General features: G+C 36.7%; 1 protein-coding gene across 1 annotated transcript in view; it reads right to left on the bottom strand.

The window, feature by feature from the left end:
* Positions 1-16,225: 16,225 nt before the first annotated feature.
* Positions 16,226-25,405, bottom strand: part of ZNF366 (zinc finger protein 366) — a 36,500-nt gene continuing 27,320 nt past the window's right edge. The window contains exons 8-9 of the mRNA XM_087885830.1: positions 19,706-24,941; positions 16,226-16,442 (exon numbers count right to left, since the gene is read on the bottom strand). Coding sequence (XP_087741956.1) covers positions 24,427-24,941 — 515 coding nt within the window. The 3' untranslated portion in view covers positions 16,226-16,442; positions 19,706-24,426. The remainder of the gene's footprint in view (positions 16,443-19,705; positions 24,942-25,405) is intronic.

Here is a 25,405-nt window from a genome sequence, read left to right as displayed (position 1 = left end):
TGATTCTGAATTTCATGTGTGAGACCACATTTTCAGGCAAAGAATAATTTTGGTGTGCTATCTGATAGGTCTTTTGGATTTACCTGCAAACTGAGGAATAGTGCATTCCCTCAAGAACTAGATTTAGTCCCAATTTCGCACTTATAAGAGAATGAAGATGTTCCTTATCACCCAGGCTTAGTTTATTTTAACTTCAGTTTTACCTGTCTCCCCAAAAGCTATTTACAACCCAGTTTTGAAATTATGTACAATTGTCACCTGCACAAAATATAGGTGGGTTCACCTTTTTGACCGACCACAGAGAAGCTACAGCAATGTCTCCCTCGCCTATCTCCCCCATCCCATATTGCTGGGTCCCTACATGCCTTGGGCCTGCTTTCCCACCCCACCAGCTCTCTGCAGCCTTTGGGCCTGCTTCACAATCCACAAAGTTGCACATCCTCCTCTCCACCCTCCATCACTGATCAGTCACTTACCATCTGTATTGTAAAGCTCCAGAGTTAACACTGAGAGCAGGTCATTCCACTCCTCGGCTTCCTTAGGCTGCATGGATCCATCCAGGTAGTGGGTCCCATTTTTGGAGCAGATTCACATAGGTGAAGCAGCCTGCTCTCCTCTAATGCGAGCTCTGAAGATCTACAGAAGTTAAGTGAGAGATCGAGGGGTGTGGGTAGGAGGATGTGGGTTGCCACTTACCTTTTGTAGAGCTCTGGAGACCATGTTGTGGAAGAACACTAGGCTGCTCCACCCCTCAGCATCCCTACAGGCTATAAGGCATGGTTCTGTAATGTGGCTTCTCCAAAAATGGCACCTTGTCCAGGACCATGTCACGTGACCTGCCGGGATGCTAAGGGGCAGAATGGCCTGTTATTCCCCAATATGAGCTGATTGGTGATGAGTAGGAGAGAATATGGGACCCAGAGGGATGGGAAAGCAGGCCCAAGGTCTGCAGGGACCTTGAGGATGCAAATTGGGTTGTTTCAGGCCCTATGTATAGCTTAACACATTGTGCAAAGCAAGATAAGTGTAATGTATACTGTAAACCATGATTAAGCAAGCTGTTGTTTAGTGTGTTGTATGATCCCAGTGCATTTTCAATCTGTTTCCATAATCTTGAAATACTGATCTCAATAGTTTACAAAACATACTATAGAGCTTTAAAGTCATCTTAAATAACTGAATGTTGAGAAACAACATGCATGGCTGTTAAATAACTAGTTTTCCGCTTGCTGCTTAATACTGTCAATTAATAGTCTTTTTTAAAAAGTAATAACAGAAAGAGGTCTCCTTTGGCAGTAATTGCCTCTAAAAGAGCATGCCTATTGTTTCTTGGGACTTGAATCAGCTGTATAACTGTCTTGAACTACCTTGTAATAAGAAGTATTGGAACATGCTCATCAAAAATTCCCCAATTCCTAACAATTGAGTAACATCAAGAACAAAAAGGGTTTTCCTTTCTTCCTCTATTTTTATCTAAATTAAATGAAGTATCTGTCCTGTATGTGCAGACTTGAATGCATAGAGGTTCCCATTGTGTTTTCTTTTGTCCATTAAGACACGTTTTATATACAGCCCTAGTAGATAGACCTGGTGAAAAGCAATGTAGCTCCATTGAGTCTAATCAAAGGACTATCTTTTTTTTAATGTGATTTCTAATTGAACATAGCCTTTATGTTCATGTGGTAGTTTCTTGTCCCTATTTTCATATTTTATCACCTTGAACTTGTGGTTTTCACTCACAAAGTTCCTTTTTTTTCATTTATTGCTTTTAGGAGTTCATTGCAAGTAAGAGAAGTTGACATAAGCAGTTGATGGTAGTATTTAAAATAAAGCTGGCAAATCAGTACAGGCAGATAAAATTCATAAATATTGCTGGTTGAAAGTCCCCCCGCTCCCAAAATAGAACACCTTAAAAGAGACACATTATTTTAAAAACTGATAATTAAGTTTGAACCAGAAGACATAATAATTATACAATTATAGTAATATCATTCTGTTGCTTGTATTCAAACCAGCAAAAGGTGATATCTCGGTGAGTTGTCCCTTTTGTCTCCTTTTGAATTTATCTCTCCCTTTCACCATTTTGGAATAATATTCACTATTCAGTTGCATCTGTCATTTAGGGGGATGCTGATGAGCAGACAAACCTACTCAAGGGCTTATAATACTAGCCAAGCACGGGTGGGTTCCATTTACCTTTACTACCGGTTTGCAACGGGAGCGTGCGTACATGCGCACGTTGCTCACACATGCACATGTGTGCATCGCTTATGTGCATGCACTTCTGCGCATGCACAGAAGCTTCTGCGCATGCGCAGATCATCTATGATGATGTCTGGGTGGGTGGGCGGAGCCTCCTGCCGCCATTACTACCAGTTCACAGGAACCGGACCAAACCAAGAGCAACCCACCACTGTAGCCAAGTACTGGGAACCTAAAACACCTAAACAGGTGAAACACCTAACAGCTAAAACAAACTGCATGGGTGCTGTTCATCAGGAGTCAAGTTTGGCCCAAGGACATTTTTTACTCGTGCAAATGGAAATGCTTTATTGGAAGGTGAAGGAAAGAGTGGAGGTAAATTGAAAAACTCCTAAAAATCTGCAAATACATCCCTGGCTTATCTAGGCATATCCCCTTAAGGTTAAGAAATACCTTCTCTGTTCAAGACTGGCAAACTGCTGTCAATCACTGGAGACAATACTAAAGCAGATCAATGATATAAAGTAGATTCCTAGATTATTCTGCTATTGCATATCAGTCTTCCCCAAATTGCAAGACATAATGGATCAAATGCAGGTAGTCCTTGACTTCCAACAGTTGAGTTACTACGGCATTGAAAAAAGTGATTTATCACCGTTTTTTAATACTTATGACCTTTGCATCATCCTTATGGTCACGTGATCAAAATTCAGAAGCTTGGCAACGGTTGCAGTGTCCCAGGGTCATGTAATCACCTTTTGCAAACTTCTGCCAAGCAAAGTCAATGGGGAAGCCAGATTCACTTAACAACTGTGTTACTAACTTAACAATTGCAGTGATTCACTTAATTGTGGCAAGAAAGGTCGTAAAATGGGGCAAAAACTCACTAAAAATTGTCTTGGCAACAGAAATGTTGGGCTCAATTGTGGTCATAGGTCAAGGACTACCTGTATTTGGAATTCTAAGAGCTGTCATCCAACGTATTTGGACAGTTGGAAATGATTGATTAATGGAGTAGAGCATAAATATATAAATTGTAACAGAAACTTTGTTTTGCAGTTCTAAAAATAATTGCATTAATGGGAGGAAGAGAAATAAAGCAGCCCATTCTTTGGGAAGAATGCATTTATGCGTCAAACTTTGATAGTTCCCATTTCAGAATGTCCAAAAAAAGAGAGAACTGGAATAGAAAAGACTGATGCCTGTATAAAATCCTCTCTGCGGTTAAGCAGTTTCAGGGGAAATTTAGACCACAGAATCTGTTTTGTTGTACTTTTACTACCTTTTAGAAAGGGACCTGGATTAGCAATGAAGATAGATTGCGGCTTTGAAGTCTCATGGGTTTTTCTGAAGATTGAAATAAGATTTATTCTTTTAATGTCAAAAAAGGGCAGAAGAATATTCTGTAACCCTATTTCTTGACAACAATACAGATGTAGTTTAATATTCTTCCAAAATTGGAAGTAGGAGGAGTTGATTTCCCAGTCTAGTTTATAACCTTGAATGGGTTCCCATCTGAATATTAACCAGCTGTTATCTGCAGATCATCCAAGATTGGTTTGGTGCTGTTATTGCTTAGACAAATAGGGACAAGCTTGGGCATAAAAATCTAAGCCTAACTGGTATTTTTGTTTTAATTTAATTTTTAAAAATTACAATTAATTTTTCTTAAAATGTGTTACATATTAATAGTAATGTATGATGAATGTGTGTGCACATATACACATTCATATTATAATCAAACTGAATACACTGTAAGAGGAAAGCTTCTTCACTGAAAATTATGAGGTCATAATCTACCACACTGGTTCAATATAGGTTGGGAGACAGATGTTTTTTTGATTTCCCAATGTAGGGCTGTGAGAGAAAGACTGGTCCAAAGTCATCCAACCAGCTTCCATGCCTAAGGAAGAACTAGAACATAAGTCCTTCCCATTCCTAGTGCAGCACCTTAACTGTTATACCACACCGTCTCTCATAATTATTAGATAATAGATTATGTTTAAAAACAAAACGTAAAGTAACTTTAAAAAATGTAAAAGCCTAAACCAAGCAAACAAATTATTATTCTAAACAAAACAAAAACAAAAAAACAGATGAAAGAAAAAGTCAAAAAAAGGAAAATAACATTTAAAATCCTATTAATTAAAATACCAAATTATTCAAATATACAAATTATATTACTATTATATTACTATTCTGCAACTTGATACTATTAATTTTAAATTCAAATCACTACATCTTTGAACCATAACGAGTCACACTTCAATTTTCTCTCCTTCAAAAGAGGGGCTAAGAAGTGACAAATTTCATTAAGCCAATTTTTAATATCGCTTACAGTACATAAATATCCTTCTAGAAACAGTTCATCACCTTTTCTCAAAAGAGTTCAACCAAGATATACTTAATGATTTTCATAAACTGAGAGAGTCCCAATTTTTCTTCCAAGAACTGGCTCACTTTTAGCATTTATATCTGACCAATAAGGAATTGGCAGTTGACATTTTCGTGACAAATGTGTTACTTTTTCAATTTAGAAACCTTTTTTTAAAGGTGGGTCAACCTCAAATGAACAGATACATCAATACCTAGATTTAAGTCCTGTGTCCTAACTTACTAATGCTTTAACCATCGTTAATGTTTTATGAAACGTAGTATTTGTAAATGTTAACTCATGACTTGTATGAAAAAATGCCTTAAATGCTTCTGAAATCAATTTATAAGATGTTGTAGACCAGCCTGGCCAGAAATGTCCCTGGGCCCCTGATTCAGATAATTCATAGTATGCCATTGCAGATCATATTTAGATTTAACAATGACAGCAAATGCACTCAGCTCCAATATTCTGTGTATTTCAAACATCTCCAGATGACAGTGGAATTTTAAGTACTAGGATTTAAGAGCTAAGATTAAATAGGTCATGAGTCAAAGTAAAATTAACTGCTTATTCAAAATGATGAAGGAAATTTGCTTTATACAAATTAAAAGCCATTATTTAAAAATACTTAAATGTGTCATAGGGATCCAATCATTACTGTATAGTTTCTAAGTCTAAACCAAGGTTTAAGATCAGTGGTGGGTTTCAAATTTTTTTACTATCCGTTCTGTGGGTGTGGCTTGGTGGGAGTGGCAGGGGAAGGATACTGTAAAATCTCCATTCCCATTCCACTCCAGGAAAAGGTTACTGCAAAATCCCCATTTCCTCCCGATCAGCTGGGACTTGGGAGGCAGAGAATAGATGGGAGCAGGGCCAGTCAGAATTTTTACTACCGGTTTTCCGAACTACTCAAAATTTCTGCTACTGGTTCTCCAGAACTGGTCAGAACCTGCTGAAACCCACCTCTGCTTAAGATACTGTGTGAGCCTAGGCCAGAGGTCTTCAAACTTGGCAGCTTTAAGACTTGTGGACTTCAACTCCCAGAAGGGAGTTGAAGTCCACAAGTCTTAAAGCTGCCAAGTTTGAAGATCTCTGGCTTAAGTAATTACAGTATGCCTTATTCAATACCTCATAGCGAGAAAACCATGACTTACTTTAGAGAGCCATCTTCTCTTGCCCTATCATAGAAACATTGAAATATGGTGATCATTTCCTTTTACATGGTAAGATCACTGAACAGAGTGGTTGGATTTACACAGCATGAAAAACCAGGGTTTTAAAACTGTTTGTAGCCAAAATTATCCTATACTACTACTAAGCAAAAATAAACAAGCTCTTTGAATATGAATGAAGCAGACCAGAAAGACTTTCACAAACACACAATCAGTAATGAAATCTGAATCAAACAGGGACACATCCATTTGTGTTCCACAAATGGATAGTTCTATATTTTATACCACAAAGGTCAGATCTTTTAATAAGATACAGTGAGTGACATGACATTTAGCTGGCACATTTTCAGGAACTTCATTCAATGAAATAGGTGAAACCAGTAGTATATTTGGGGTGGGGGGGAAACACTGCATGAAATTTATCTAGATAGCAAAGCAGTAGGCAGAAATAATTATAGCTAAACTGCCCTAACTGGACATTTAAATTGAAAGTTAATCATATTTACCAAGAACAGCATATTGATACTTAAAATAAAATGCGGTACAAATGTATGTAGCTAACACCAACCTCTTCTTTCTGTTTCAGTATATGGCTAATTGAGTGCCATTCTTTAATTAGGAAATAACTAATTTTGTTTCCCAGTAAAGGGGCATATAATAATCTTGCTGGATTAATTGTATATAAATAATTTCCATGCCTCTTTTCTAACTAGTATTTATCCATTAGTTCTAAAAAGAAAGGTTTTAGCTTCAATTTAATTAGAATGTAAATACTTTCGGACTGTGCAAGATGGAGATTTAAGAAAATTCAGGCTTTCTAAGAACAAAATTCTCTGATCCATAATTTTGGTTGTTTTTATAACACCAACATTCTCCATATAGTCATTGATTGTCACTGTTTCCTATCTATTATGCATCATGACTTTGTGTCATTATGATACATTAAATAAATATAACAGATAATTCAAATTGAAAAGCTGAGCACCAAAGAATTAAGGCCTTTGAACTATGGTGCTGTAGAAGACTCCTGTGAGTCCCTTGGACTGCAAGGGGATCAAACCGGTCAGTCCTAGAGGAGATCAACCCTGATTGCTCTTTAGAAGGCCAGATCCCGAAGATAAACCTCAAATACTTTGGCCACCTAAATGAGAAGGATGGACTCACTGGAGAAGAGCCTAATTCTGGGAACGATTGAGGGCAAAAGAAGGGGACGACAGAGAACGAGGTAGCTGGATGGAGTCACTGAAGCAGTAGGCGTGAGCTTAAATCTACCAGAGGATGGTAGAGAAGGCCTGGAGGAACATTGTCCATGGGGTCGTGATGGATCGGACACGACTTTGCAACTAACAATAACAATAATTCAACTATTATGTGTAAAAGCTTTTTAGTTGTCATTGAATGAGTATAATGAAAGAACCAAATGTGAATTCGATGGATAATTGTGGGTCATTTTGAATGAATAGTCAAGTTTTTCTGCTATGACTTCAATGGATGGGTTGAAATGAGATGAAAAAATTACAGAAAAAGTGATTGGGCAATTGGAGTCTAAGGATAATGACAGTGATGAATGGTATTTGCTGAGAAACAGTTACATTTGTTTTAAGTATATAATTTAAGACTACATCTATACATACGTAAACACAACAAAGAAATGGTTATACTACATCTGAAAACACAATTGCTTTAATTCAGTGGTGAAATCCAATTTTTTTTACTACCGGTTCTATGGGCATGGCTTGGTGGGCATGGTGTGGCTTGGTGGGCGTGGCTTGGTGGGCATGGCAGGGGAAGGATACTGCAAAATCCCCATTCCCTCCCCACTCTGGGACCAGCCAGAGGTGATATTTGCTGGTTCTCTGAACTACTCAAAATTTCCACTACCCGTTCTCCAGAACCTGTCAGAACCTGCTGGATTTCACCCCTGCTTTAATTCCTTAGTAAAGAATATAAGGCAAATTGGAAGTTCTGATTTTGGAACAGTACCAAGAATGGACCTTGAAGGGAAATGGACATGGAAGAAAACTTAAAAAGTGAAACCAACAGGAGTGAAAGTGTTTTGACTTCAGGAATAGAGAATGTAAGTCCTGTCTGAAAAAAGTGTTAAGTAGATTGATTTCCCAAGAGAATGAACAGAAAGTGGATGTAAGAAAAAAAGGATGCGAAAGCTGCCTAAAACCTATTGGAAAAAAATTGTGTTATGCCAATGGGAAGTATGAAAAATGATGTTTGGTGAAATGTTGAAGTGAAAGAGATTGTGAATAAAAGAACATGCATTTAAGAAAATGCTGCAAGAATGGGGATGAAAAAAGATGGTATATAATGGTTGTAGAGAGAAAATTACATTTTCTTATGTATAATTTTATTAAAAGTTTTAAAATCAAAGGTAAAAATTAATACAAATTAATGTAGGATAAAAAAATCAAGGAACTAAAAATGCAAAAAAATAATAGAAAATTAGAAAATAAAGGAAGATAGAAAGAGATGGCTTCTCATCTTTACAATAGTTATAAGCACTATTATAAATTTATTCTCTTTCTCTAAAGTTACATCATGACATTGTATAATCTAATTTATTTAATCATCTAGACAATATAAGTTATTTTTCTCTTTTAGACAAAAAGTCCATAAGTGGTTTTCAGTCATGAGAAAAAGACATTTTCAAGTAATGTAGTCAAAGAGGATAAGGAACAATGAAAATTAAAACGGGAAAAAATCTGCAGAACAGTTTTGATAGAAAGAGAAATTGTTTTAGAAGTGAGAAAAGAAAATTAAACAAGGCCTCCAGGAGAGTGATAGGTTTAAAAATAAAACTGGTAAAATGATTGAGGATGAAACTGAAGTGAGGAAATGTTGGGGGATTTTAGAGAAGTGTATTAAGAATTATATGTGTAGAGTAGAAATAAATGAGGAAAGGAAAGTTATAAATGTAGGATGAAGGTGTAGATTTTGGAACTGAACAAATGTTGAAATATTAATCTGGTTTGTTTACAGATGTGTGACCTGCATAATAAGTATGAGCAGACTTCCCCGACTGTGTAGAGATTATTGTTTTTCACTGTAACATAGATGCACAGACTGGGCCACAATAAGAATCCAACCTCATGTGTCTCCTGGCAATTATTAGTCCTGGTTGGCTGAACTGGGCAATGGTGCCAAGCAGTCCTGCTCTGTAGAAAGGCCAATTCATTTTTTTTTTAAATTTGATTTATATGCCGCCCTTCTCCGGAGACTCAGGGCGGCTTACAATGTGCTCAGCAATAGCCTTCATCCTTTTGTATATTTATACAAAGTCAGCTTATTGCCCCCACAACTGGGTCCTCAATTTACCTACCTTAGAAAGGATGGAAGGCTGAGTCAACCTTGAGCCTTGGCGAGATTCGAACCTGCAGTAATTGCAGGCAGCTGGTCTTAGTAACCAGCTTAATAACAGGGTGCCTTAGACCACTGTACTACCAAGGCTCATGCTTCATGGCAGATCCAGCTTTAAGGCAGTGACAAGCATACTGAGTATACTGAGCAGGAGCAAGCCTGGAAAGGAAGAATAGATTACAAGGGTGGAACTGTCCCAGAAAGAGGAGAAGGAAGAAGCATCCCATCATTAGTACCTGGGTGACAAGTGAGGAAGATGGCAAGCAAGTATGGCATGGGAAGGAGAAGAAGAAGAAGGGGAAGCATCTAAGAAGAGATCCAAGGAAAGTAGAGTATGCTTCTGTCCAGCTATTGAACTAGATCCCCATGTAGCGGTCATAATAACTTTGAATGTGAGATTCCTGAATTAGCCCCAAATACTCTCAATGCACAAAGTAAATTAACTCTGTTCAGTTAATCATTTATGAGAATGTTTGAACCCTGTGAATCAATCCAATTTTTATACCAACATTTTTAAAAAGAGAGAGAAAGAACATTGCTCTATCAAGAGCATGCCTTTCCACTAAAGCAAACAAGCAAACATACAAACAAAAAACCTCTAAAACAAAAAAATTCTGCTGCCAAAATTAGGCAGGACTTCCCAATCCAAAAGGTATTATCTGCAGTAGCCAAGCCCCTCCTCCTCCTGCCTGTCTGGATGCTGGGAAGTGACCAATGATATACTGACCATAACATTTAATGCAAGGGATAAAAGTCAGTCCCTGAAAAAGTAGATGAGATTTCAGTAGGTCCCAAACCAATGACTTTTGACTCAGATATTGTAAATCTATGTTATGGGAATTTGGTGGCTGGCTGGCTTGTGCATGTTGCAGAAATGGGGCAGCATTGTGAGCATGCTCAGTGTACTTTGTACACGGAGTGAGAACAGGTCTCCTTTGTTATATTTATCAGGAGATGTTTCTGGCACTTTTTCCCTGGGTGCACTGTACCATTTTTTAGGCCAGCAAAAGTTCATTTGTGAAATTTCAGGAGACCTGCAAATATCAGGATTACAGTTTGGCCTGCAGATATCAGTTTGGCCTGCAGTTTAAATTGTGGGCCTGCGTGTCAGTGTGCCATTGAGATTAATAGCGTAATATCATAAATCAAAATTACTTCAATAGTATAGTTATGCATATATTGACCTATGCACACAGGTCACACTGAATACCTTTATTTGTAACCATTTTGGAACTTTGTACCAAGAGACAATAATCACAGGCTCACCATTACTGGAGAGGCCACGATTTGTTTCAGTCATTTCCTCTTTTTTATCTAAGCATTCCAGCGTTTTCCCCAGGAAATTCTTTCCTATTCATTTTGAGTGTCTTTCAGGGAAGCCAACAACATGAAAGTTCTGAAAAATGTTGTCTTATTTTGACATCATAATCAGATGTTTCCCTTTTCTTTCAGCTTTTAGAGAAACAGCCCAACAGCCTTCGGAGTAAAAAAGAGAGAGAGAGAGAGAGCTGGAAAGTGCCTGTGTAACTGGCAATAACCAGAGTTCGGCAACCTAGTTCAACTGATAAAAGACTTACTAATACAGGGACCATTCATACAACTTTGTTGGGTTTTGGATGTGAGACAAATGTGTCATTTGAACTCCAAAATGGAGCTAAGTGACAGTGTCCACAAAACCTGCCAACGCTAGATTTGATTAAAAACAGACCCCGCATTGTTTGGAGTTAAGCTAACTTCACCCACTGAACTAACTCTCAGTGTTATTTGAACGCCTGACCTCAGGCTGATACCTCCCACACACCATCTACTGTATAATAGAGGCAAAGACTGTGTAATCTTTATCTCTGCAGTTGTTCCAGTTTTCATTCCTGCTGCTGAGGCTCTCCAAAGCAGCACCAACCCAGTCTTATTGGTGCAAAGATTAACAAGCAAGAGAAATTCCGAAACAATGAGTTTCTGGGGTGCAGACATGCAACATAACTTAAATTTAAATACTTTAATAATTTCAAATGTAAATTTATTTGGCTACATGGGATGAACTAAAAGCCTACTCTTAAGATTAACTAATTCAATATATTGTTATCTGCTTTTTTCGGAAGTTTACTTTAATAAGATTCCTCTTGAGGAACAACTACTGAAATTGAATATTATCGGGGTAAGCAAGGAAAGCTTATTTCATTCATTTATCAAGATTTATAGGTTGTTCACATATATATATACATAACTATATACATACATACCTATTTGCTAGTCCCTTTCAGAGTGAGCAGTGTTATGCAAACTGTAGGAAAAAGTAAGAAATGGGAAGCCAATAAAAGGTTTGAGAAAATATAGCTCACACAAACTTAACACCAACATTATCCATTTACAGTGAGATATGTGTTTTATACTATAGGTTACTTCAATTTTCCAAATATCTTACATGTTATTTAAATTTATCTCTGTAAAGTGTTCTAATTGTCAATTATGTGTGATTGTTGGTTTGGGCTTATAAACGCTTTTTTCAGTACTTTCAAAACATCTGATCCAAACAAGGAATATAGTAATATATTTTGACTATCTATATAAAACCATTAATTTGTTTATATTTTACTTGCATTCTTTCAGAAATTGTAAAGATGGCATTTATAACTAACTGATTAACAGTGATTATCCAATATTTTATCCATTTCACTGACCACTCGCACCCCCTCTCATATCCAATTTTAAATAAGAGCTCTTCTAAAGCATCAATTTCTCATGAAAACTATAGACAAATTTTAATTTCTTAGCAATAAGGCTTCAACATGTATAACTCTTTTAAGTGCAACAAATTTAACTGTACTTTCATATAATGTTAAAGTATTTGCCAAGTTTTCAAAGACACCAAGTAATAACTCCATGGGCTCGTAATAGTATGTTTTCAATATTATTTTCATTCCAATACATTACTGATAGCAAGACCTTACATTCAGTTGCTGAGACCCAAATATCCAGAATGGCCCAGGGTGTCTTCTTAAATATACCAATGTTTCCAGCACCATACTAAATATTAAAGGAGATAAGGAGCATTCTTGCCAAGTTTTAATATAAGAAATATTCCCTTTTCATTCAAAAAATGAAATGTGATAGAAATCCAGTTTGCTTATAGCCTATCTTGTGGTATGCCAAATACTTTTTCTATATCCAAAGAAGCCAATGCTTCTATTTCATTATTGTAATACAATGCTAAATGATTTAATATTGTTGGAGATTTGTTGTGCTTTTATAGATCAAAATTGTGCAAGATTAATTGTTAAAAGTAAAGCTTTTAGTAGTCAAAGTGATGTCATATCTTAATATCTACATCTAATAAAGGCAATTTGGTTAATAGCTCACACAACTGTACCAACTTCATAATATGATATGGATAATCCCTTTTTCAAAAGACTTTTTATATGTTACTACAAAGGAACAGCCAGATTTTAGGAACCAAGAACTGAAGCATCCCTCTGAATGATTCATGGAAACCATATCAAAAATATTTGTTTGGGTCTGTAGGGGTTATTAACAATGTCTTGCAATGTAATTGCAATGCCTTGTTGTTAGAAATTCTGTATACAGCATATACATATGTGCAGTGGTGGGTTTCAAATTTTTTTACTACCGGTTCTGTGGGTGTGGCTTGGTGGGTGTGGCTTGGTGGGCATGGCAGGGGAAGGATATTGTAAAATCTCCATTCCCAACCCACTCTAGGGGAAGGTTACTGCAAAATCCCCATTTCCTCCCAATCAGCTGGGCATTGGGAGGTGAAGAATAGATGGGGTGGGGCCAGTCAGAATTTTTACTACCGGTTCTCCGAACTACTCAAAATTTCTGTTACCAGTTCTCCACCTGCTGAATCTGCATATGCGTGTATATATATATGCGTGTGTGTATATACATGTGTATGCATGTATATGAATGTGTGTGTGTGTGTGTGTACACAGAACAAACAAAGTGTACAGTCCACATGGGCCTTTCTGCTGCTGTATCTTACACTTATTTGCTGTAGCCAGCTATGACTGGGCCCATAACTTGTTAGAAATTCTGTTTATATAGCCCTACAGTTAAGCAGAAAAGCACATGGTGACTGTGCACTTTGTTCTGTAGGGCTATTTAAACAGAATTTCTAACACTTGTACAATATATATCTTGGAGGAACAATCAAGTACAAGACAATGCTAGTCTAGATAGATAATCTCTTTAGGCCAGTTTTCTGAAGTTCTACTTTTGTTTATTGAAGGATCAAGGCATTGTTTCATATCTATAGCCACAGACATTGCAGAGAAAGGAAAAGAAAGGGGGAGAGTTGAAAGAGATACATGGGGCAGCCAAGTAAGTGCTCATTTTTTTATCATGTGAAAAAGAAGTATTTTTAACAATGAAGTACCAGAAATTATTCAAAACAAATGCCAGTAACAGTCTTAACTAAGTATCCCAGTTTAGGAAAATCTGTTTTAGATTTTAGCAGGTAATTCTTGCTAAAATCAGCAGCAAAAGCACAACTGAAAACAGTAGTTTTTAAATATGCAGTTGAGGAAAATAAGCAGTTTCATCTTCTTGACTCTCCTTTAGCTTTATGAACCCTAATATTAGCGAGTTGGGAAGATCATAAATGCTGTGTAGAACTTCCTGTCCTAACATCTCAGAGTGATGTGATAAAATATTAGAACCCACATGAGCTTCCTAAAATGGACATTTTCTATTTCTAAAGTGGAGTTTCTTTTACTATATAATATTCATAGATACCTATGATCGTTGCCTGGCTTCAAAAAAACAGAAGGAAATTTGTACATCATAAAAATTGCTTCCTATTGCAGTGTGAATAACTCAACTGGTAGCAAATTGGCTGTTTGCCACTCAACATTTAAGTATTGAAGTGTGTCTATAACTAGAACTCTACAACTGTGGTTTGGTTATCACCTGTCCAACTGTGGGATGAGAAGAACAGACCTGACGGAAATATGTCACCCAACACATTTGATTGTCTTTTATTATCTGACAATTGATAGATCATTCCAGGTTCAAGGGTCTCAAGACACCTTTTTTAGGTGCATCCCGTTCCATAACTAATAAGACAATTGTGTCCTGGAATTTAGTTACTCCTCTGCCCTTAAACTGAAGGATGTTAAAACTTTCTTATAAAATTTCAGGGCACAAAGCTAGATATTACTGTGAGGGGAAGTTATACAAGGAAGCAGTCAGGGTGTAGATAAGAGAAACAAAGGAAGCCGCTTTCTGTCGCTCAGGATATTTCTCTGTCTTGTCCAGTGTTGTCCATCCCAGAGGTGAGCACCCTAAAGCCCTTCAGCTGTTAGATTCCAGTTCCATTAGCTCTATCCAGTATAATAAATATTGAGGCCCAATAGGGTTGTATTCTAATTGGAAGTGTCCCAGACATTAGAACAGACTGTGTTTTTGACATTATCTTTCAATATGCCCGTGTATTAGATGAAGATACCAAGAAATGCATCTGAACTCTGTGCAAATCGTATACTTTAACTCAATGGCCTCCAACCTTTTTTTTTTTTTTAATTTGATTTATATGCCGCCCTTCTCCGGAGACTCAGGGAGGCTTACAATGCGCTAAGCAATAGCCTTCATCCTTTTGTATATTTATACAAAGTCAGCTTATTGCCCCCACAACAGGGTCCTCAATTTACCTACCTTAGAAAGGATGGAAGGCTGAGTCAACCTTGAGCCTGGCGAGATTCGAACCTGCAGTAATTGCAGGCAGCTGGTCTTAATAACAGGGTGCTTTAGACCACTGTACTATCAAGGCTCTTTTGAGCACCAGGGACCAGTTCGATGGAGAGAGGTTTTTCCGCAGACCAGATGGGGTGTGATTTTGTGCGCTTTCTGCATCCTGCATTTGGGACTTGTTTGCATGACTAGGTTGTTGGCATGCCGCGGCCCGGTAAATGGACCAGAGGTTGGAGACCCCTGCTATATCTAATATTCTCCCCATGCAGACTTAGAAGAAAAAAAAGAATGGTAGTGACCATGATACAGGATGATTTCATTCTTTTTGTAATCATTTTATTAGATGGTGAGGTTTTGACACTGCTTTGGCCCAACTGCCTATTTTTCCCACAGCAAAAATACTCTACTGTGGGTTGGACTGAGAAAGATGACTGGTCCAAGGTCACCAAACTGCTTTCATGGCTAAGATGGGATTTGAACTCATGGTCTCCTGCTTTCTAGCTTTGGGCCTTAACCACTAGACCAAAACCAATACTATAGACGCCTGTCAGTAGCAAAATAAGTATGCCTTTTTATAGAAAAAGGTTTTTCTTTTTCATCTTAAAATGTATCTGGATGGTTATTATTGCGTTAAGATCTAACATCTCCACGGTGTTGGAAATGATCCAGCAAAGATCTCTGACTGTGTGCTCCAGTATGCAAGTTACATAGAGATGCCAATTATTAAGTACAGGCCTCACAAACGTCATAGACTCCGTTCTACAAAACAGCACCATCTGTCATTAATTCAGCTTCCTATACTTATATTTTACTACTAAATAAAATAAAGTAAGTTAATGGGGACGAATATGTGTGCTAAAAGATTATTAGAGCTGAGTCAGATCCAATTTAAGGATGGTAAATTTGGGGGGGGGTATATCTTCCCTATCCATTGGCTATGACTTTTCTGGTTATTATTGTTGTATCCATCCATATTCAGAAGGTTACAAGCTCATAATCACTTGTCTCTTTCTTGATCCCTTTAAACTTGTGGCTGTCCAATCTGCTGTGAGTGACTGTAGCTCAGTGCTTTCCAATAAAAAAAAAGTTTTCAAGGGCAAAGCAGCTTTAGGAGAAGTTAAAACAAAAGTCAAGTTGGTGGCTGCAATCAGGGTTGATCATAAAGTTGCAACTGCCATGTTGATGTTTTTTACTCTCTTGTAACCATCTTTGTTTATCACAATATTCATAGTATTTATATTTATAGTAAATATAAGCAGTACAGTTTTCAGTGGATTAAATGAAAAACATATTAAACATAGACAATAGTTTCTTCTTTTCTGACATTAGAATGCTATAACTCGTATCTGGTAATAATGATTCCATCACTACCAGTGAAAAACAACAACACTCAAACGTCTCATTGAAAACAAAAATGCAAAATTTACCACTATAATCTAAACCATTTAACTTTTGTTTGGGAGGTTCAAATATCTTTGGAACTGTTTGCCACTTGTTGGCTTGCTTGAATCACCATTGTTTTCTTCCGGCTAAACTTTTTCTTCTGTTGCTTAGATGTATCTAACATGAATCATGTTCACATATACGCCCACAGATCCAAAGTGCAGGTATTCAGTGTGCTGAAAATAAACAAGAGCCGTTATCTATATTTGCTCTAACCCAGTTCAAGTGCCACTACGTACAGCCATTCAGATATTGGCCTATGCCTCAGTAGAGTTTTAACATCAGGTTTCACATACTATGCTAAATTGTGATATATTGTGTTACAAAGCCACCATTTTTGAGATGAAATATGATGAGTTATTCTCACACCATATTGAGCAATATGATCCTGTTTAAAAATCACAATGGTTAAAGTCACAAAACATATTAAGCCAAAATCAAAATAGCTTACATTATGATTTAGAACAATGTGCAAACTCAAAGACAGGTGATTTCTGCTTGGAGGACATTAGTCTAGTGAAAGTCACTTTTCTCTCATGAAGCTCCAATGTTGTTTAAGATCACTGATTGTTGTCAGATAATTTCTTCTCACAGCACTTTCATTAGGGATACATTCAAAGGTTTTACTGGTGGTGGTATAGAGCCACTTCTCCTTAGGAAAAATTGGGTATTTGAGAATCTTTCAGTTGAAAGGTAGGTAATAAACTTTCTGACTAAAACTCCAGTGGTGGTACCAATCTGGAGGATTGTCCTATGGCTAAGGATGGGATTCATATATAGTGAGAAACACAATGTGTGTAGTTATATCCTAGTATGTTGTGTAAACCTTAATTTGTGCAATACATCATGGAGAAGTAAATTATAACAGTGTATTATTTGAACAAATAATGTCTGCTTCTTCACCGAATGATTAGACCATAGGGAATTTTCAGAGATGCTCTGTTATGCAAAAGAAACTCAGTTCAACTGCCAACAAAGATGCTGAAACAAATATATTATAAAAAGGTCAAGCCTTTTGTACCCCTTTAAAATTTGTTGTTGTATCTAGCAAAGCGGAAACGCTAAGAGCCACATGAGAGTATCGTGGTCCCTCCCAGCTATCAAAGGCACAGAGTTTCCTCCACATGCTGAACGAGTTTACAGTGTTTCCAAAGTACACAAGCAAAACCTTTCTCCATTCACGTTGTTCCCTGAAATGAATACTTCACAAAACTACAATTACTAACCTTTGCCTTCTAAATTGTCCTATTGTTGTAAATTGTTTTCATTATGTGTTCCAGTCATTATTTATATTAGTATCATTTTATTTTCACTGTTTTTTAAGGAGCTCAATCTTTGTTGCTTTTAGGAAAACCAGGTCAATAAAGTATTGGCATGTGCCAATATTTAGCTGAGATTACAAAATTGCTGCTTTATTGTTATAATATAGACGATTACAACAGAATCTTGAAAACGGTGACTTTCCTCCACCTCCTTTTATGCCAAACACAATCAAGGCAAGATTATTTCAATTTTTTTTCTGATAGCTTTCCCTTTCTCCAGATTTAATGTATACCTTTATCAAAGATTAGTCTACACCTAGTATTTCTACTTTGCAAATTATAATTCTACTGAAATTTGACTATTTGTTTGTTTATTTCATCATATTTATGTGACTGCATATCTCACAAGCAAGTGTTTCTGGATGGCATACAAGCAAAGCAAAGCAAAGCAAAGCAAAACAAAACAATATATATATATACACACACACACACACACACACACACATACATACACATACATACAAGTATTAATATTATTACTGTGTTTCCCCAAAAATAAGACCCTGTCTTACATGTTTTTGAACCCTGAAATAAGCGCTTGGCCTTATTACCATGCGCACAAAAGCCCGATTGGGCTTATTATTAGGGGATGTCTTATTTTAGGGAAAGCAGGGTAAAAATGGGTGTGTGTGTTTTAGTCTTGTGCCTTTTATAATTTTATAGCACATGTTTATTTTACTGGAGCTCCCTCAATATTTCATCAGTCCTCTGTTAATATTTAACAAACAATGGTTAGACAAATGTCTTAGTGTGGTAAATGAATCAGATCTATGTATCTTTACAATGATGCCATCAAAAATATTCATGTATATGTGTCTGTATACACACAGAGAGACTGATTAACTCCCCAGAAGAATACTGGCGTCTGCACAAAGTAATGATGTAGACAGAATGATCAGTTCTATTCATAGGTGGCTCAACAATTTTCTTAAGTCATTCTAATGCTTGGAATGTAAGAGCTATAGTGGGAAAGATGACTCATTCCTTCTTGCTTTTCCACCCCCACAGCAAAGGCTGAATTTGGGGTCTATGTGCAGAAAAAAAACAATAGGAGCATTTTTAGAAACAAAAGAAACTTTTGTAGAAAGGCTGAGAAAGAACTTTGGTACAGACTTCTCTGAATAGATCTTAGATGGAGAGTAAAATTCTTGCTTGTAGATGCATTGCTTCATATCTCCACCTACCTTCAGTAAATGAACTAAAATATTGTCATAATCTCCTAAATCTCCAGTGCTGATGTCACTGATGGAAGTTAAAGCCAAGTAAAAGATGTCTCTGAATTTGTTTACTTCTTGAAGAAAGCAATATGGGACATCAAAACTGAACCTGTTGTATATCTGGAAGATATCACTGATATTTCTATATGTACTTGACAGAAATTACAGTTGAACATTGATATGTCTATTTTTTATTTTATTTAAATTAACAAAATATATTTTACATGCAACTCTGAAATGAATTATTAGATATCAAGAGTAAATTGTAACTTTGGCTGAATTCTATTTATAAAGCTCACATTAATTGTTACAAAGATAAAGTATAAATTGTTAATGTTACACCTTATTCAGCTTAGTAAATACAAGACTGAACAAATAGCAGAATTCTATTCAACATAACATGGGCCTAATATAAATATTATATTTTAAATTACGCTTTCAAGATTTGCACCATCAGCTGCAAAATGGAACAGCACCATGAAGCAGTAAGATGTCAGAGATATCCCTGGGCAAATATTTCAACAGAATAAAGGGATGCAGAAATAGGAATCACCTAATTGCTGAGAAAAATTTTATATAGATATATAACTATCAAAATCTAATTAACTTATTTAATTCACTACGGTACCATTCTCCATAATACTTAATAGCGAAAATAAAATTGCAATCTTATGCTAGGCAATCAAAAAGATTTGATAGGAACTATCTTTCATATTATGCAGTAACTGGGAACTCTCTTTTTACCACTTTCCAAATATAACTGAGCTCTCCTAGGTCTGCCGTATTCAGGCCAATACCGTTTGTTAATTGATCATCATGCTGCTTGCTTCTGTTTCTTGTCTTAGTTATATCCACTTATAATGAGAGGCAATCAATATTTCTTTCCAATTTTTCACTTGCCTGCTCTGTACTGCTGCATCTTGCAGAATTCTATGCAGCTCCCCAGAATCCCTGTACCAAATACAGGTAATCCTTGAATTAGAATCACAGTTGAGCCAGAATTTTGGTTGTAAGTCATTGCAGTTGTAAGGTCAGCCACCATGTGACAGGACTTTATTTACAACCATGTTTATGACAGTTGTAAAGCAAGTCACTGCAGTCATTAAATGAATCCTGTGATCATAAGTCCAAATTCAGCTTATCCAATGGGCATTTTTTGCTAGAAAATGGCCAAAAAATATCACAAAATGAGATAATGTGACTGCAGGATGCTATAACCAGTTGTAAATGCAAGCCAGTTGCCAAGTGCCTGAAATATGATCATGTGACTGCAGGGGTGATGTCATAGTCATAATGTCAAGGACAGATCACAAATGATTTTTCCTGAGACCATGGTAACTTTGAATGGTCATTAAGCAACTTATCAGGTACTACTGGTACTGCTTGTTCTTAAATAAAGTATATTTATTTTTAGGGATACCTTTAAGATTTACTATAAAGAATACTGCAACTATAGCTTTGTGGATCTACTCCTGTTACAGAGTGCATGGAATCTACTCCTGTTACAGAGTGCATGGAAAACTATAATTACCAAGGATCAAAAGGAACATGACAAGAAAATTAGCCAAATTGAAATGTTAATGTAATGCTTTATGGAAAAAATCTTATGTAGATAGTGAGAGATCAACATGTCAAATTTATTTTGGCCTTTATTTGTCTTCTGCTTGTTATTAGAGAGCATATCCAAGCACAATGACTAAAGGTCAAATGCCATCTCCACTAAGCCATACAATCCTAATTGAACAGCTACATCTGAACATTCTCTTAGCCAATACAGATCTATACAATAAAGTTTTCAAACTTGTATCCAATGAAACACAAGAAGCATGCCTACTGTTTATTATTGACCTCTTCACATACAAGTTCTCATTTTAATATCAAAGTACTAGGATCCAATAAGATACAGATCATATTATTGCCATAAGCTAAACTAAGGCCATAATCATATGCACATAATGGCAGCAAGGCATACTGAACAAAGGAGCAAAGTTACCAATTTAAGAATTGTATTCTAACATTAATCTCATTTCTGTGCTTTCAAGCAAATGCCAAATTAGCCCTGATGCTAAATGTAGCATTACATATAAATACTATATAGATTTTTTAAAATGCAAACAGAATTGGGTGGATGAGTTGATGATTTTTAGGTTCATAAGATTAAACAGAGAAGAGGAATTTACCTTTCCTTGTCCTGTTGCCATTACCAGGGAAATCCTTTCTCTGAAGATATTTGAATGGGGAGGAAATGTATTAGCACCATATAATTTCTAGTTTGTCCCTAAGTCGACTGAACTCTGCATGACTTACTTTCCAAGACCTAATAGCCATAGAATCCTGTAATATCCTAAACATAGTGACACCTAAGTGATGAAATGTGTTCTGTGATATCATGTTGCACGTTCTATTCTTTCTAATTGCATTGTGATGTAATATGTAATAAGTATTCTAGGGGCAGAGTTTATAGCCTGACATACTACATACTCTGTCCCTTGCCCTCCTCTGGTTTACCTTTCAACCAAGATGCCTACGCTAACAGTATATGAATCAAATGCCTTGAGAATGCTAAATAGCTGAAGTGTTAGAGCGGAGTACATTGCAATCACTACAACAGCTCTCTCCAATCTTTCATAATTATGTTGCAGGAAGCCTTGCAAAATACTGTTCAAGGGAACTTCTTAAGATGGCTGCTATGGGCAATATATAAAGTTACAAACACCAAAGTACCATGAAGCTATCATCCCTTCTATACCATCCAATAAATTGCACCTTATTATGCCAAATTATCTTGGAGAGGGTCCACATGGGCACACTTCCAAATAATGCTGTGCCCAGCATTTTCATTTTCTAAAAAAAAAACTTACAAGACCAAATTTCTGATTCTACTGTTGCTGAAAATATTTCCAGACTAATTCAATCAATTACTGTAAAGGGGAAGAGAAAGTGTTAAATTCTTGAATTCCCTCATTATCTCCACCACTTGGAGATCATATTCTGACAGGATTGAATTATTACTAAGGAAGAGAAATGAGACCAGAGATTATAAGGACACTGGTAATGCACAATTTGAAAGAATGTGAAATTTCTACTTTCCACAGAGATCTGTGTGCAAGTTTCTCCTTGTTTGATATCTATAATCAGTCACCAAAAAAGTATAGAATTTCCTTCCTTCATATAATATGCATGAGATATTGTAAATTTAATAGTCCGGACATCCCTTAAATTATTTTAATGGGGGCAATGCTTTTGTGTATGTTTCTGTGTTATCTCTCTCACTATATTATTCTCCCCAGTATAGCCGTACAATGCATTTGAAACTGCTCTGCAAAGTACGCTAGCATGTATGATGCATCTCTTCTCAAAGTGTTATGGCAATTGCATCTTTTGGAAAGTTCGTGCAGCTGTTTTCAAGTCTGTCCCAGTTTTCTGCCACTTCCCTTCACTGGCAGTTCCATAGAAGTTGTCTGCACAGGTAACGCAAACTGTCAAGGACAATCTTCAATGCAGCTGTGGCAAACTTTCTAGAGGACAAATCTCCTTTAATTATTTGAATAGCGGTGCTTCGCTTGTACATTCATATGCTGCAAAAGGTCTGTTTTGTACATTTCCCATAGCTCTAGTGTCCAGCATAAAGTCCATGTAAAGTCATGGCACATTCAGTGATTTGAAACTTTGTAATGCAGATCTAGTCAATAGTTGCCTTGATAATATTTTTGAAGAGTGGAATAAGGTCTTTAGCAGATGTAGTTTAGACATGGGACACTTAAGGTTAACAAACCCATGCTGAGATTTTATTGTCCTTAATAACCTTAGTGTAAATATAGCATAGTCTACAAGTAAAGCAAACAGCTATAGAAATCATTAAAAGGGAAATTCAACCTCCTAGAACTGTGATGGAGAACCTATGGCACGCGTGCCAGAAGTGGCACGCGGCGCCCTCTTGGTGGGCATGCGAGCCGTTGCCCCAGTTCAGCTCCACCACACATGCACACATGCTTCCCACTGGCTAGCTGGTCTTCGGGTCTCTGCTGCTCATGCGCAGGGGGTGTATGTCGGGGGGGCTCGTGTGCATTGCATTTGGGGGGTTCGGGCATATGTGTGCACTTTGGACACTCGGTCCAGAAAAAGTTAGCCATCACTGTCCTAGAAGATGTTTTAGATACTTTTTCATATTACCCCACATGAAGAACAATGTAGTGATCTCCACATAAAAGAATCTATGGAAACATAAGGATCATCTCTGTATCACAAGATTATATAAAAATGCTTATTTTTGTTAATCTGTCAAGAAAATCTTTTGGGATGCATCTTTCAGTATGTAGAAAATAATCAAACTTTACTGCAATATAATAATTGGTTAATGCAAGGATACAGCGTTCTTCCATGGCTGCTTTTCTAGGTATGTCTGTCAATGAGTGGACTTGACTATTGTGAAGATATGGAATAGCACTCTAATCCATTTAAGTATTTATTGCAGCTATACAGAGAATTCTATAATATTGTGGTACTGGTTCAGACATCAAGCTAGAAACCAAGAGGCTGAATTTATTCCCACAGGCATGAAACCAAATGGGTGACAGTGGCAATGGCAAAGCAGTTTCAAAAATCTTGTAAGAAAACTTCAAGGACTTGTCCAGGCAGTTGCCAGGACTCAACACTGACTGAAAGGCCCATCCATGTCCCCACCAAAAGGCAAACAATACAAAACTGTATTATAATATATTTTTAAAAAAAATCCTGTCCAGAACTGAAATAAACTTCTTTCTCTCATGGCAGGGTATATTGATCTAGTAAAAGGGCAATTTTATAACTGATAGCTTTTGTATGAAAAGTAGGCTTTTAAGAGTTATCTGCAGAGTGCATGTGGTTATCTAGGTTATTAATCTAGACAGGTTATGGTGAAAGAGTTTGAAAAGATTAACTTCTATAATATTACTGTATAAAAACAGGAAACAAGAACAGATACCACCACAAAGAGACTAAGCCTATTATTTCAGTGTCTGGAATAAGAACCTGGGTTTTTTGTCATTTCTTATTGCTCAGGCAGAACTACTCAAGTTATTGGTTCTTGGCCTTGCCACAGTGTGACAGAATATTAAGAGCCTGGAACCGAGGCCTGGACTGAGCTACACAACTGGCAGAAGCAAATGGTAGTATCTTGAGTTAGAGACTGAACACTTCAGGTGGCTGCTTCACATGTGCTTTACTTCCTGCAAGCAAATTAAATATACAAACAAAAACAAGGATCGTGTAAAAAGTTGGAATGGGAAAAAACTTATCACATAAGGAAACATAAAAAAGATTATCTTGTATGCCTTCTATTATACTTACTACCTCAGGACTCTTCCACTTTGTTCTGTTGAACATGCAGACCTGGTCCAAATATTGGGACAAGGTATTGGGAAGAGAATGATATATTAAATTAATCTCTAAAATATTACTGTGTAAAAACAGAAAACCTGAAAAAACAAGTGAATATTTGTCTTAAATTATTTTTGCTAGGGGTTTTTTCTTGTTTATAATTTTTGCTATCATTTAACAGTCATTTACAATTTTATTGTTCATGTTAGCCCAAAACTCTGAAAACACTTCATTTCCCCAAAGATAAGTTTAATGATGTCCATTTAGATGCCCAGAAAAGCAGTTTGTGACTCCATTTTACTTTCCAGCAGCTCCTTCAAACTCTTGTTCCTATGTTGAAAGTACAAATAGTCAGATAGAGACTGAGTGAATCTATTACTTTCGAAGTGATATCCCTCGTTGTTATTCACAAAGTCTCTCTCTACCCGGCTTCGCTCCCTTTTGTTTTCTTGTTTGTCCTCAATGGTGTCTTTGAACTTTTTCTCTTTTGCATCACAGTATGACTCTCTGAAATCCTTAACCTCATTTTCTGTTTCGCTTGGAGGATCCTGCAGTCTGTTAGGGTTCTTGCCCTTGTCATGCATGCGAGGAGAATACTGCTCTGCCCTGTGGCAATTGTCTTCTTCATCATGGCTTGAATTTTCTTTTGCAGTCTCCCTGTCAGAATGAAAAGAAAATCCTTGCCTGTGGTTCTTTTGGGAAAGGTCAAAAGGTTCTTCCTGTTCTAGGTTTCTTGAGGCATCTGTTTGTGATAGTCTCAGTTGTTCCCTTGTAAAACCTAGGATATTTTTGAAGAAGACAAATGCATTAATGGATACAGTTACCATTCCATTTCAATTTTGTAATTACAGTGACTCATCTTCAGCTTTGTGCAGAATAATTCAACTGGTGTCTCATGATTATTTTGCAATTTATGGTAGGGAAGATAAAAAGGGGTTCTTTGAAATTTCACTTGGCATTCTTGACAATTTTGAATCGTTTTTATCGCAGAAATATTGGATTAGTTTGGCCTATTGTAGAAATTCTAGATGATACTTGATTTTATTATATTATTCATGGAGTCAACATTATTGGAAAATTCATTTGGCCCTCCAAATGTTAGTGAATTACAGGTAGTCTCTGACTTACAACCATTCGTTTAGTGATCATTCAAAGTTACAATGGCACTGAAAAAGTGACTTGTGACCATTTTTCACCTTTGCAACATCCCCATGATGGTCACATGATCAAAATTTGGACACT

The sequence above is a fragment of the Pantherophis guttatus genome, chromosome 2 (assembly GCF_059756535.1).
Source record: "Pantherophis guttatus breed Tessera chromosome 2, ASM5975653v1, whole genome shotgun sequence".
In the NCBI taxonomy this organism is placed as follows: Eukaryota; Metazoa; Chordata; class Lepidosauria; order Squamata; family Colubridae; genus Pantherophis; species Pantherophis guttatus.
Note: the sequence above shows the minus strand (reverse complement) of the source record. Positions and strands in the feature narration are given on the sequence as shown.